At 46.1% G+C, this 14,770-nt stretch overlaps 1 protein-coding gene across 1 annotated transcript in view; it reads left to right on the plus strand.

The window, feature by feature from the left end:
- GDNF (glial cell derived neurotrophic factor) overlaps positions 1 to 14,770 on the plus strand; it is a 54,309-nt gene that overhangs the window by 29,297 nt on the left and 10,242 nt on the right. The window contains exon 2 of the mRNA XM_035100888.3: positions 9,141 to 9,323. Coding sequence (XP_034956779.1) covers positions 9,167 to 9,323 — 157 coding nt within the window. The 5' untranslated portion in view covers positions 9,141 to 9,166. The remainder of the gene's footprint in view (positions 1 to 9,140; positions 9,324 to 14,770) is intronic.

The following is a 14,770-nucleotide window of genomic DNA, read 5'->3' on the forward strand; positions in this document are numbered from 1 at the left end:
CAGGTGAACATAAGCAGAGTCTGCTGGATCAGGTCAATAATGGCCCATTGAGTCCAGCATCCTGCTGTCACAGTGGCCAACCAGATGCCCCAAAGCAGGACTTGAGCCCAGCAGCAGCAGCAGCACCCCTGCTTGTGATTCCCAGCAACTGACAGGTGCCAATTCTCTTGCCCTTACAGTATCTTAAGCTAGCCTGCTACCTTTAGGTTCAGTGGATGGCTCTGCCAACTTCCAGGCAGTCCATGTTCATCCATGGCATGGGAGACACCATCTTGACCTTCACCTGAAGTAGAGAGTTGTTTTGGACCTGGCCTGTTTAAGGGTTGAGATCCTAAGGTCTAAAGTCCGTTTCGGGGGGCCTAATCCAGCATGCCAGTCAATTTAATCCGATCCCCATGGCAGTATATATCCTGATATCCTGGGGTAAAATCCTAAAGAAAGCTCAACAACTCTGGGGCAAAATTGTAGAAAAAGTTCGACAACTTCAATCCTAAAAAGAACTCAACAATGTTGGGGTTAAATCCTAAAGAAAGCTCCACAACTTTGGGGTAAAATTGTAAAAAAATGAAATAAAATAGCTCAACAACTTCAATCCTAAAAAAAAAAAAAAAGCTCAACTTTGGTTGGTCCTCACACATGTTCACTTCATCAAATCTGGCCCTCTTTGAAAAAAGTCCTAAGGCTTTTGCAAAGAAGTATTTTGATTGGATCTATGTGGCTTCCCCTGATTCACAGGAGCCCTAGAAGACATGCTCTGTTATCAAGTGTTTTCCATTATAAAGGCGGATAGTCTAGTGTACCCAGTGGTGGAGCTTCATGCTCTGGCACCGGGGGGTGGAGAGCAGGCGGGGGTGGGGTGGGGCATGTGTCCTGGGAGCATGGTGCACGCCGCTTGAGGGGGCGTGGTGCCCAGCGTGGGCAGGGGCAGCCGCAATGGCACCCCACTGGGACCGCGCTGCCGGGGGCGGTACGCTCCCCCCGCACTCCTCTTCCTCCACCAGTGAGTGCACCATGATGATTTTAAGTATAAAGACCAAGAGAACAGTACTTGTTCTAGATCAAATACCATGAAATGCAAAAACGATCTTATACATGCTGTGCGAAGTGATGCTCCAAGTTATGTACTGCCTAGTAGATCCACCAATTTTTGCAGATGTGAACGATTAAAAGATGTCCAGTTCTTGCGCAAAACATGTTACTTGGATATGTAGGACTTAATTTCAAGTGCCATGTCGATAAGGATGTCTGGCACATTTAATGTCCCCCTTTTTTGAGGGGGGGGCACCAAAAAGCAGTAATTTATATAAGGAGAAAGGCCATGTAGCTCTGCATTGCAGAAGAACCCAAGTTCGTTTTGTATAAGTACCGCGCCCTAACCGATTGCGCCACTGGAGCCCTACCATTTTGTGGCATCTCCAGATCAACGGTCAGGTAGCTGATAAAGGAAAGAGCTCTGCCCAAAGACCCAGAGAGCTTCTGCCTGACACAGTAAAGCGGTACCTCGAGTTACAAACGCCTCAGGTTACAAACACTTCAGGTTACAAACTCTGCTAACCTGGAAGAGTTACGGTACCTCAAGTAGAGAACTTTGCCCCAGGATGAGAATGGAAATCGTGTGCCAGCGGCGCAGCGGAAGCAAGAGGCCCCATTAGCGAAAGCACGCCTCTGGTTAAGAACAGTTTCAGGTTAAGAATGGACCTCTGGAATGAATTAAGTTTGTGACTAAAGGTACTACTGTACTGTGTTAGTTAGGGTAAGGATCTGACTCAATACAAGGCAGCATTCTGTCTTTGTCACTGCCTGCTATCACTGGAGCTGCTTAGAGTTGCCACCTGATGGGTAAAAGATCAACTGCATCATGGCTACAAAATTCAGCAACTGCAGCGTCCTTCATCACTTTACGCTCAGCAAAGCTGCAATTGATTGGTGCCTCTTTTGAGGAGACAAATGATCTCATTGACTTTGATATATCCACAGCTCAGACAGCTTTAAATAACAATTCCTAGAAAGTCCAGTTCTGTGAGTTGGGACTAGGGAACATTAATGTAAAATTCTCAGCACATCCACCAGGTGACAGTTCCCGGAATCCTTTGGTGCAGCCATGAGGGTTAGTTAAACTTGGATAAGGCAGATAATATATTTTGGGGAGTGTACAGGTGTTCTTAGTCAGACGGCCCATCCCACTAACCAGTTAAGAAGAACTGGGAGTTTAAATTAAATTTTAAAAACTTTAGAGCTTTTGAAGATCCAAAGTAAGCCAGTCCTATCTGTTAGGGAGAGTGAGGTGACCAGGGAGTTGATTTTGAGTGTCATGAAAGGGAAACGGATTGTTAGTTTTTGTTCATTACTATATTATATTTGTGTTTGAATATTGCGAACTGCCCTGTGTCCCTCAGAAGAAGGGCGGTATATAGAAATTCAATAAATAAAAATGAATGAAATTAACCATGGAATCATAGGTCACCTTGATGACCACAAATGTTAGTTTTGTTGCCATCCTCGGTTTTATTAAAAATAAACCATTGAAGAAGCAGCAAGGATCTATACCTCGACTGGGCATTTTTGAAGTGTTGATGAGCCCTGGAGATGTAGAAATTTTTTTGTTTTTACTATGCCGTCTGCCAATGGAGGCGTTGGTTTGTTGGTGGGTTTTGGTTTTTTTATTGAAACACAAAACACAATGCATGCAAATTCAAGATGATCTGTTTGAATTCTGGATGCCTGGAGATGAGAGAGACTTGCACCTGTTAGAGATTGGGGGAGTTTTTATTCTTGCACAAGGTCTCAGAGTTGCCAGGCCATAACTCAAAAAGCGATACTTGTACAGCTTTTACTTTAAATTCCTTTATGCAGGAGGATACCAGGAACCCACAGCTTCTCCCACCTGCTTTGACCTCGCAGACATAGCCAGATTTACAATACAGCTCAAGATACCAGGAATCTTGCTCATTCATTACTTCTGATGTGGAGGGCTAGATCCAAAGATTTGGGGTGGTGGAACTGGGCACAATTGTGTAGAAAGATGTGTATGTTAGGGAAATTTACACTAAATAGCTGATATATTTCCATGAGAACTTTTTTAAAAAATGCAAACTGACATGGAAATGCGCCAAGCCATTGGGCTGTGGGCTTAGGCTTTCAGAAACCCAAAGCCCAGCCGAAGGAAGCCAGAGACCAAGCCAGAACCACCTTTAGACCTCATCTTCAGCTTTGGCTTCAGTTTCCAGCTTTGGGTTTCCGAAAGCTGATGGCAAAAGCCGCAGCTGAAAGACAGGCCAGAAGTTGGAAGCTGCTGCTGCCCCAGAAAATTCAAAGGGGGGAAAACTGGATGTACATTTCCAAAATATAAGATAGAAAACAAATACAGTGGTGCCTTGCTTAACGAATGCCCTGCTTAACGAAATTTCTGCTTAACAAAAGGATTTTTCGAGCGGAGGTTGCCTCGCTAGACGAATTCGTTTTATGAAAAATTCGTCTAGCGAATTGCGGTTTCCCATAGGAATGCATTGAAATTCAATTAATGCGTTCCTATGGGCAAAAAATTTTTTGAAAAAAATTCAATGCATTCCTATGGGATTCGCTAGACGAATTTTTCGTTATAAGAAAAGACCCGTGGAATGAATTAAATTCGTCTAGCGAGGCACCACTGTAAAATAAAACCTACATACAGCAACAATGTTTTGTGCTGTGTGGGCTCCTATGATGTAAGTAATGGGCCCCGCCTGCTAGCCTGCTCCCTCATTTCTATATATAGGGTGCCTACATTCTGCATGTGCAAATGGCTTGAGACACCTATTAGGTCCATAAATTACCATATAGCAAATATTCAACACAAAAAAGCAACAATTTGTTGTTGACAAAGGACAGCTGGACATATAAAGTGCCCCATTAACTTCAGTATGGGATGCAGGTGGCGCTGTGGTCTAAACCACTGAGCCTAGGGTTTGCTGATCGTAAGGACGGCGGTTCAAATCCCTGCGACGGGGTGAGCTCCCGTTGCTCGGTCCCAGCTCCTGCCAACATAGCAGTTCAAAAGCATGTCAAAGTGCAAGTATATAAATAGGTACCACTCTGGCGGGAAGGTAAACAGCGTTTCCGCGCACTGCTCTGGTTTCGCCAGAAGCGGCTTAGTCATGCTGGCCACCTGACCCGGAAGCTGTACGCCGGCTCCCTCGGCCAGTAAAGCAAGATGAGCACCACAACCCCAGAGGCGTCCGCGACTGGACCTAATGGTCAGGGGTCCCTTTACCTTTACCTTCAGGAGCTTAGGGCAGGCACCCCCAAACTGCAGCCCTCCAGATGTTTTGGCCTACAACTCTCATGATCCCTAGCTAACAGGACCAGTGGTCAGGAATGATGGGAATTGTAGTCCAAAACATCTGGAGGGCCGAAGTTTGGGGGGTGCCTGGCTTAGGGCCTCATCAAACCTAAATCCGGCCCGGACAGTGTCCCTTGGCTTCTGCCACCCAAGGTGGTTGCCTCAGTCCGCCTCATGGATGTCCCAGCCCTTTTAAATACAGTGACACTTTTTGTGGATAAAAGATGCACAGGACTTCACTTACGGGTGTCAGCTGCATGAAAATAGATCCACTGTGTCCTCTCTGGTGCCACCCAAATGCACATCCCAAGTGTGCAAATGCACATCTTCCCCCAGTGTTACGTATGTAAAGATTCCAGGGCAGCACCAACAGAAAGTCTTAACCCAATATGTGGTAGAATTCTACCAGAATTAAGAAGACTAGTGAGGGTAAACACGGGTGTTTGAAATCCCACAGAGGCGAAAGCTGCTGCTTTTACGTGCCATGTGTCATTTAGGCTGGTCTAATTTGTTCAGGATGTGCTGCCAAACGGGTCAAATCCAAATGTCTCATCTTCAAGGGGTTGCAGATAATGCTGTAATCCCGCTGAAATCCAGAAGTGTCGGATCTCCGGTTCGGGTAGAATTCATTTGTGTCCTTTGCCTTAGAAGCCCTAATCGGAGCTCCAATGATACTGCTTGTGGTTACCCAGTGGTGAGGGAAAGGCACTCTGCACAAGCGCAATGGTGCTGATTATTTTATTGTGGCAGAACTAACTAAGCCTTGCAGAAATGAGTCCTTTTTACAGTGTAAACAGGCTGGCTTGCAGGGGCAGGGAGGGGATCCACCCTGGCCCTAATTAAGCACCTGCAAGTGCTCCGGTTTCCTTTGCCCCTGACCTCAGATCCGCTCGGGCCGAGCTTTCCAAGAAAGACAGAAATGCCTCTTTGCTAGAACTATGTTCTGAAATATTTACAGTGGAATTTAATGCAGTCCACACACCAGCCTGTTCTTGGTGAGCAAGCTGAAAGGATGGGAAATGCCTGATTGGTCCCAGATTGCCAGTTTGCAAGGCGGATAATAGTTTCAACGAGGATAGGAAAACTCAGCCAAGAGAGAGTTACACGTCCTTCCAGTTTTGCAGATGGCTCCTCCTTTTCTCCATCCCTCCCTCTTTCTCTCCTCACTTTACCAGGCCCGACTGGTGCCTATATAACACTTTATGACTGAAAGTTGCCAAATCACTGCTTCTTTGATGTGAAAGCCAAAGTATCCCACTTTCTATAAAGTTTACGTATCAAAGGCCCTTTAAATGTAACCCAATCTGAATTCCCCCTTTTAAAAAAAATCGAAAACATGCAGAACCAGGGGCGAAACTAAAGCTACGGAAGCTGTTCTGAATCCCGGTGCTGATGCACAGTGGGGAGTCCAGCTTGAGCATGTGCAAAGGGTCTCACCCATACTAACTAACAGTAGCAGTCAGTGGGGCACAATGGGGCGTTTTTGCTTACCTACCTTGCCAATGAGGGACACGGGTGGCGCTGTGGGTTAAAGCACTGAGCCTAGGGCTTGCCGATCAGAAGGTCAGCGGTTCGATTCCCCGCTATGGAGTGAGCTCCTGTTGCTCGGTCCCAGCTCCTGCCAACCTAGCAGTTCGAAAGCACGTCAAAGTGCAAGTAGATATATAGGTACCACTCTGGCAGGAAGGTAAACGGCGTTTCTGTGCACTGCTCTGGTTCGCCAGAAGCAGCTTAGTCATGCTGGCCACATGACCCGGAAGCTGTATGCCAGCTCCCTAGGCCAGTAAAGCGAAATGAGCGCCGCAACCGCAGAGTCATCTGCAACTGGACCTAATGGTCAGGCGTCCCTTTACCTTTAGCTTACCTTGCCAATACAGTATTACATTGCTTCCACTTACTGAGAGACCAAGTTTATCTGCAAAAATTCTGAGCAGGTATCCTACTCAGGAGGGGGTTCTTTCTACCATGGGAGGAAGAAGACCCAGGTCAGAGCCTTTCTACTCATTATCTTCATTGGGCCATTCCCAACTCTTCCTTTTTCTTCTTCGCCACAAACTTGGAAGCTTTTGGCTATAGCACTTAAAACCACATTAGTTGTTGCAACACACACATGTTGCCCAACCCACTCCCGGTGATGGGGCGGAAGAGATATTCAAATGTTTTGCATTTTAACGAGGAAGCATGTAATTTGCACATCTTGAACCAGTACGAGAAATGAGACGCAGCTATCGTTTGAAATTTGCGCTTCACTGAATTTTGTAACTGTCCTCTAACTACTGGTAAACAGTGAATCCAAAATGCATGCATCAGGGAGCTGCACTTTAAAATGCATATGTTAGTAAAAAATATGATGGACAAAAATGCATTCAGTTGGGCAAAATTGCTTGGATAAATATGAATATATTGGATAAATCTGCTTACAGAAATATATGTAATAGGAGAAAATTGTGCTAAAATTCTGAAAAATACAAGGATTTAAAAATAATAATAATAATAATAGTGATTTTTAGGCACTATGCCTTGTCACAGGGCTGAAGCAAGTTCTGTGTTTTTATGTATATGATGCTTAAATAGCTCTTGTTTGGTTGCATTTGGGGTGTTGGGGTTTTTTTTCATTTCCAGTCCTATGTAATTGAAGAAAAGGTTCTGCATGTATGTTTGGATTATAACTTAATACGCAAAATGTCCTGCTGCCATTTTCTGATTGGAAATGAAGCAGTATGTCCACCCTGAAACTTTTGCCCATCCAAATGCTATTTTGAAGCAGATTGCTTATTATTATTTATTAAATTTGTATGCCACCCTTCATCCTCAGATCTCTGGGTGGATCACAACATTAAAAAAAACAATATAAAAGCACAAAACACATGATAAAAGCAAGAACAAAAAACCCTACAAACCATTAATCATTCTTCCCCCCTCCAACCTGGTATAATCCTGAGCACAAATCATCATGAATGCACCCTTCAGAGGATGCCGGGGAGGGGCCTCAGGCAGCCTAACAACAACAACAACAACAATTTATTATTTGTACCCCATCCATCTGGCTGAGTTTCCCCAGCCACTCTGGGCAGCTTCCAACAAAGATTTAAAATACATTAAATGTCACACATTAAAAACTTCAGATGTCTTCTAAATGTCAGGTAGTTATTTATCTTTGACATCTGATGGGAGGGCGTTCCACAGGGTGGGTGCCACTACCGAGAAGGCCCCCTGCCTGGTTCCCTGCATAGCTGCCAAGTTATCCCTTTTTTTAAGGGAAATTCCCTTATGTTGAATAGGCTTCCTCGTGAGAAAAGGGAAAACTTGGCAGCTATGGTTCCCTGCAACTTGGCTTCTCACAGTGAGGGAACCGCCAGAAGGCCCTCAGCGCTGGACCTCAGTGTCTGTGCAGAACGATGGGGGTGGAGACGTTCCTTCAGGTATACTGCCTTGGGCAGCCCTGAGTGAGCTGCTTATTGTGACAAGAGAAGGATGTTCTGTGTGTGCTCAATTATTACTTCATGGGGCTGAAGATAGGCCCCAGTCAAGTGCTGGAGAAAGCTATGCATGATTGTTTTTACATGTGAGATTTACCTCACCTGTTTGTTTGTTTGTTTGTTTGCTTGCTTGCTTGCTTGCTTGCTTGCTTGCTTGTTTGTTTGCTTGCTTGCTTGCTTGCTTTTGGATTTCCTGTGTCTCTAATGTAAATGTGCAGCCTGGATAGAGTGTCAGACCTGGGAGACCAGGGTTTGAATCCCCACTTGCTGGGTGGCCTTGGACCAATCACTGTCTCTTAGCCTAACCTACCTCACAGGGTTGTTGTGAGGATTAAATGAGGAAGGGGAGAGACATGTACACCACCTTGAGTTCCTTGCAAGGGAGGAAGGTGGAGTCGAAATGAATAAACAATGATACTAAAAGGTATGGTTGATTTTTCAAAAAATAGTATTCATGGCACTTTCTCTCCTGTATGAACACAGTAACCAGACATGCTGGCAACGAGTGTGAAGGAGACTCAACCGCTCGTGTCACTTGGGAACGTGCTGTTGATGGAGCGGGCATAGCTGTCAAGTTTTCCTTTTTCTCGCGAGGAAGCCTATTCAGCATAATGGAAAATCCCTTAAAAAAAGGGATAACTTGGCAGCTATGGGAGCGGGTGTGTGGGTGTGTTGGTGTTTGCTGTGTATCTGAAGGGTTGTCTGGTCCAAGCTCAGTTTAAAGGCAAAGCGTAAGGTTTGGAACATGGAAACGGAGAGAAGGGAAGGCCTTTGAGGTTGGCCATCAACAGTTAGCACCTGAACATATCCACTGTCTGGCAGCAGCCTTTGAGAAGACATTGTTGGGTTCCTTTCAACTGCTCTTTAAAGCGAGTGCTGACCTCCTTTCTCCTCCCTGACCAGCAGCTGAGTCACAGAACCAGGGCCAGCAGCAAGACGAGTTATCACTTGCTTCTAATAAACATGGCCTCAGCGCCAAGCACTGTGTTTGTTATTGTAAGGGAAGATGGAAACGGCAGCGTTCTAACACCAGAAGACTTGGCGCTTTAAAGCAGACTGCCAAGATGGGGATATGAGATAGAGGCCAGGGATTGGCACATGACAAAAGAACATCTAAGCCACGCTACTGGTCCATCTAGCTCAGTATTGTCCACACTGACAGGCAGTGGCTTTCTGGGGTTTCAGGCAGGAAGTCTCTCCCAAGCCCTACTTGGAGATGCTGGGCATTGAAGCTGGAACTTCCTCTGCATTCAGATGCTCTGCCACTGAGCCATGGAGCAGTGTGGATGGGATCAACAGAGAAGATGCAAACGCTAATGTTATGTCTCTCTCCTGTTTGCCAGGGTCCTGTGTTGGAAGGAAATCTAAGATGAAGTTATGGGATGTGGTTGCTGTCTGCATGTTGCTACTCAACACAATCTCCACCTTTCCTCTTCCTGATGGCCAGACCCGCTCAGTGCTAGAGGGAACTGAAGACGATCACACCTCCAACCGGCTGCTGACTCCCTATGCTGGCCAAATGGACTGTAAGAAAAAGTTCCCTTTCCTCCTTTCAACTTCTATCCGTCTTAACTACTGAAAAAAATGCTTTTGGTTGTCCCGGCACCAAGTCTGGATGTTTGTCTAACCAGCTCTCCTGGGAGGGTTCCTCCTTTCCCAGCCTAGAGCTGAGAGGGAGCTAAACCGAAAAGCAGAAACGTAGCAAGCATGACTGACAGCTCAGGCCCAGTCGTGCAAAAGCCACTGGGAGTTAAGAGGACTAGGCTGACTGATTCACCATGAAACTGTAATCCCATTGGCATCAGTGGGTCTGAGGGTCCGTTCACACATATGGTTATCATTGTGTTTTACCATTTGGTGGTTTTAGACTTTGGGAATGGTAGCTTGGTGAGGTTGTTGAGAATGCCTTACTAGACATGGCCATGATAATCCAATTGCTATAAAACCAAAAAGATTCACAGGTGTGCTCTTGTGGGGCCACCACTAACTTTTCTACTTGCTTGCGCTCTCCTCTTTCTTATGAGGAGGAGGTTGCATGTGAACCAGAAGTCTCTACATGCCTTGTTCCAAAGGAGTGCTGGGATTCCTTAACTCTAGTGATTCCATCAGCATTCTTGCCATTGCAAATAATCAGGAACATGTGTACTTTCAGTATACTTGCCGCTTCCTCTGCATGAATACAAGGAAGTGCAAACCTCTGTCTGTTTGTTTTGAAATCTGGTGGCACTGCTGAGTGCAAAGCATCCCTAATGAAGTCAATGAGGTGGCAGCTTTTGTTCGTGGAGAATGAGTCAGAGCTCACCAAGAGGAAGGAGACACACCAATGGCTGGGAGGCGGAACAATGCTTCTTGGGCTTAAATTCAAAGTCCATCAGCTAACTGGGCTCAATTAGGCTGTGACAAAGAATCCCACTTGTAGGTGCAAACTGAATCCTTGTGCAGATCTGATGCTTTTCAGGGTGCAATAAGCAAACTGCGTATCTAGCATATCGATATGCCAAATCAACTAGAAGCGCCAGCTACCAGAAGTAGGATTGCCACAAATTACTGACAGTCCAGTTCTCCTCCACCTCAGTGGAGCAAAATGAGTAGGAGACCAAAAGAGTTAGCTACATTTAGTAGTATCATCTAAATGTGAAGTTGAAAGCTGGTCCCTATGTCTAGCAGCCCAGTGCCGGATTTATGTATAAGCTAAACAAGCTATAGCTTAGGGCCCCACTCTCTTGGGGGCCCCAAAAAAATTTAAAGGAAAAAAACCTGGATGTACATTTCCAAAATATAAGATAAAAAACAAATAAAATAAAACATACATACAGCAACAGTGTTTTGTGTTGTGTAGGCTCCTATGATGTTATGTGCAATGGCTTTAGATACCTATTAGGTCCATAAATCACCATTTAGCATATATTCAACACAAAAAAACAGCGACAATTTGTTGTTGACAAAAGACAGCTGGACATATAAAGGGCCCCATTGCCTTCAGTAGCTTAGGGCCTCATCAAACCTAAATCCGGACCTGGCAGTGTCCCTTGGCTTCTTCTTATCCTACAAAGTTGCCAGTTTTCATGACACGTGATGTTGAACATTTTGCTCACTTTGGGTTGTATAGAGTGGTGCTCTTTCCATTCACCAAAGGCTTTTTGGTTCAGTGAACAGAAAATAAGCTTTATTTATTTTGTTATCGCACATACACCCCACCTTTCTACTCAAATAGAAGACTGTCCTCTTTTAAGTAGGCCACATGTCCACCCTGCTACACAGCATCCAAAACTGAAAATCCTTTACCAAGAACACTTTGGGTTGGCTGGAATCCCCCTGTCTCAGGAGACAATGTGTGCCTTTGGGGGTACCTCAGAATAAAAGCCCCTTAAATGGCCACCATCAACGTGCATTAGAGTAACTCTAAAATAAAATGAGTAGAGTTTGTAGGCAAGTCCACAATCCATTTTTCTGGAGAATCTTAATTTAAAAATCTGCTGAAATCTGCAATTTTCTTCCAGGATTTCTCTGGCATAAGTGAATTGTGGTTTGCAAGGCCAGACATCCTGAAACCGATTTATGGTGTCATTTGCCCAATTGCAAAGCAAGGCCCATGGCACCCCAGCTTTCAGAGACAACTTTTTCACTGAATCCCTTTTCATTCAAGACTGTTTAACCTTACTGACTTTTTTTTTACAACTAACCAGGCTGAAATCAAAGGATGTCAGATAGTTGTTTTTCCCTTTTCTCTTAACATAGCCCACTCTAACCCAGAAGCTGGTGTTTCAGCAATACATGAAAACTGTAGGCTACTATTTTCGCAGAAGATGATAAACAGTTTGTGTTAACCAAAAAGTTTTGCAATGTGAGGGGAGTCCTCTATTTTCATTTTTAGTCATATATAATCTTTGCCATTCAGTTTTAACTGGGTTGTTTATTAAATTGACAGACAGTATAAGTAGTTTGTAGATTTTAGTGCCATTTACTTTCACATTTTGTAAACTGACAAGTGTCACGTTTAGTGTCACAGCACACTAAATTCAAGTGTTTGGAAACTTCAGATTAAAAGTACTGTAATTGAGGGCACCAATGTAGCTTTAACTCTGTAGAGCCTAAAGCTGTCACGTTCAGTGGTGAAATGGGAAAAATGTAGGGGGAACATAGTATGGGTAAAGTATATTTCTAGGTGGGTGAGTTGTGTCCTACATGTTAAGATCTCTGAAGGGGTGGGTGGGAAGAAAAGGTAACAGGGTATGTTAATAACAGGAGTCCAGCAATGGTGTGGGGTCTTTTCCCCTTCTTTGCTGCCCTCCACTCAGGGTCATGCTCACTGATAAAACCAAGTTGTTGTTGGACAAAAGCTGCAGTCAAGAAGATACTAACTCCAGAAATCCTCTGTTGCTTTCAACAGACTGCTTCACATTAAGTGGCTTACATGTCACAGCCATTTCCTTGTGCCAACAGGGCGCTGCGTTCCTTCCCGCCAACAGGGCGCTGCGTTTCATTGGTAGAGCTGCTGCCATGTGGCGTCGCCTCTACCAATGAAACGCAGCGCTGGGGAGAGGGATGACCCTGGCGCTGCAGAGCAGAACAGGGTCCTAGTGCCCCTGTTCCCTGCTCTCCCCTGAGCGGTGCGGCTGGCGGGCATGCAAGACTCAGGAGGGAAAAGGGAGGCCGCCGCGCAGCTCCTCCACTTGCTGGGGTGCCCCATAGCGCCCCGGCGCCCTGGCGCCCCACGCTACTAGAGCCAATGGGCGAGCTGGCCCTGGTGGGGCTCAAACCTGCAACCCTGAGATTAAGAATCTTGCTCTGCTGACTGAGCTATCCTCCAGGTGGGAAAAGCAGCTCGCTCCTAAAGAGCTGCGCAATCCAAAACAACAATCCCATTTGTATTTCCTTGAAAGTTAAGCCCCACTTAATCTAGCTGGGCTTTTAGTGGAGAAATTATATCTATCAATTAGTAGCGTGATTTTCTCAGACTTGAAATACAGTGACACTGACATTTACAGACCAGCTCTGCCATGGGTTAGGTTTACTTCAAGCCTATTGAGCAGGGCAGGAGTCACACAGAAAGCACTAAGGATGGAAAGAAGCATGCAGCAGGCTACAAGACTGAGCGGGCCACTGTCAGGTTCATGGGCCTGCCCAGAATATGCCACATACGCCCACTTCCCTGCTCCACAGGCCACCCATGCTCATTGCAGCGCATAGGGCACTGTGCTCCCAGGGTAATTATTGTTGCTGCAAATCACACAGTCCTCTCCACTGTTGCTTTCCTGTGAGAGAGAGGGATTCTCAAGTCTCTTTTGCCTTCTCAGCATCTTCCCAGCAGATGCAAAACCACATCTGCATTCTTTCGCTTTCTGCCTCGTCTGATCCTCCTCCTCTCTCGCTCTCTTCCCACTGGAATCTTTCCTGGGTTTCCCTCTTCACGTTTTGGAGAGAAGCCACATTTCCTTTCAAGGAATGATGCACGTTGACCAAAAGACCTAACTATCTCCATTCCCTTCTCCTTCCACCCTGCTTGCCCTCCGCCCCAGAGCGTAGACGAGGGAATGCTCGGATGTCTTGTGAACTCACTTTTCTTTTTTTATGAATACAGATAGGAGATCCCATGTGATCTCATGTTGCCCTTCCTTCAGAAGCCACATTTGGCAGCCTCATTTTAATTCATAAAAGTATTTATATACCTCTGTCTCACGCAAAATATCAAGGCCAATTGGAGGTTGGTCCCAAAATTCCTACTTGACCCCCAAGTGACTAGCTCATCCTTCAAGGCTCTGAAAGAGGGGTGAACGAGTCATTGCAGAGGCTCTGAATGTGGAAGGAGAGGGTAGAAAGGTAAAGGCCAAAGGTAAAGGACCCCTGGACGGTGAAGTCCAGTCAAGGGCTATTATGGGGCTGCAGCGCTCATCTCGCTTTCAGGCCAAGGGAACCAGCATTTGTCCACAGACAGCTTTCCGGGTCATGTGGCCAGCATGTCTAAACCGCTTCTGGCACAACAGGACACCGTGATGGAAGCCAGAGCATACGGAAACACTGTTTACCTTCCCGCCACAGTGGTACCTATTTACAGGGCCGGCTCTAGGTAGAGCCCCGGTGGTGTGGTGCGCCAGGGTGCTGGGCTGGTAGGTGGGGTGCTGCACGGTGAAGCTGCGCAGAAACCATGCTGCACCCTGTGAGGGCGGGGCGCCAGAGTGATCTCCGCCCCTCAGCGCCATGGCCCCCGACCTGCTCGAGACTGCCCTGCCTATTTATCTACTTGCACTGGGATGTTTTCAAACTGCTAGGTTGGCAGAAGCTGTGACAGAGCAACGGGAGCTTACCCTGTCGTGCGGATTCGAACCGCCAACCTTCCGATTGCCAATCCCAAAGGGCTCAGTGGTTTATAACACAGCGCCACCCACTCCTCTAGTGAGGGTAGTGCCTGCTCTATGAAAGGAAGCAGCTTCCCTTAAGCAATTGTCCACCACAGTGATGGGATCGTTCTCCTACCCACCCTTCTCTATGGAAGAAGGGAGCCCAAGTGTTAAATGGTGATGGAGCAGCCTTCTCAAAGTTCTTCCTGTTGGCCTTGCCCTGGCGTGTCAGCCAGCCAAGGCCATTTGGTCTCTGTTTTCTGTCCCTCCCCAGCTTCATGTCATTTGAAATTTGAGAAGCATTCCCTTTATACCAGGTATCCCCAAACTTCAGCTCTCCAGATGTTTTGGACTACAATTCCCATCATCCCTGACCACTGGTCCTGTTAGCGAGGGATCATGGGAGTTGTAGGCCAAAACATCTGGAGGGCCACAGTTTGGGGGTGCCTGCTTTATACTCTCATCCAAATCAAGTCATTAAAAAGTTGACAAGCACAGGGTCTAGGACAGAGTCCTGCCGCACTCCAACTGAGATCTGCCTCTGTGTTGGTGCAGAACCATTAATAGCCCTTTGCTGCTAGCATTATCATCTGCTCCCTAAACTGTTTTACTGCAAAATCAAACATTCCAGTTTT

This window comes from Zootoca vivipara, chromosome 10 (genome assembly GCF_965207765.1).
Source record: "Zootoca vivipara chromosome 10, rZooViv2.hap1.1, whole genome shotgun sequence".
Classification (NCBI taxonomy): Eukaryota; Metazoa; Chordata; class Lepidosauria; order Squamata; family Lacertidae; genus Zootoca; species Zootoca vivipara.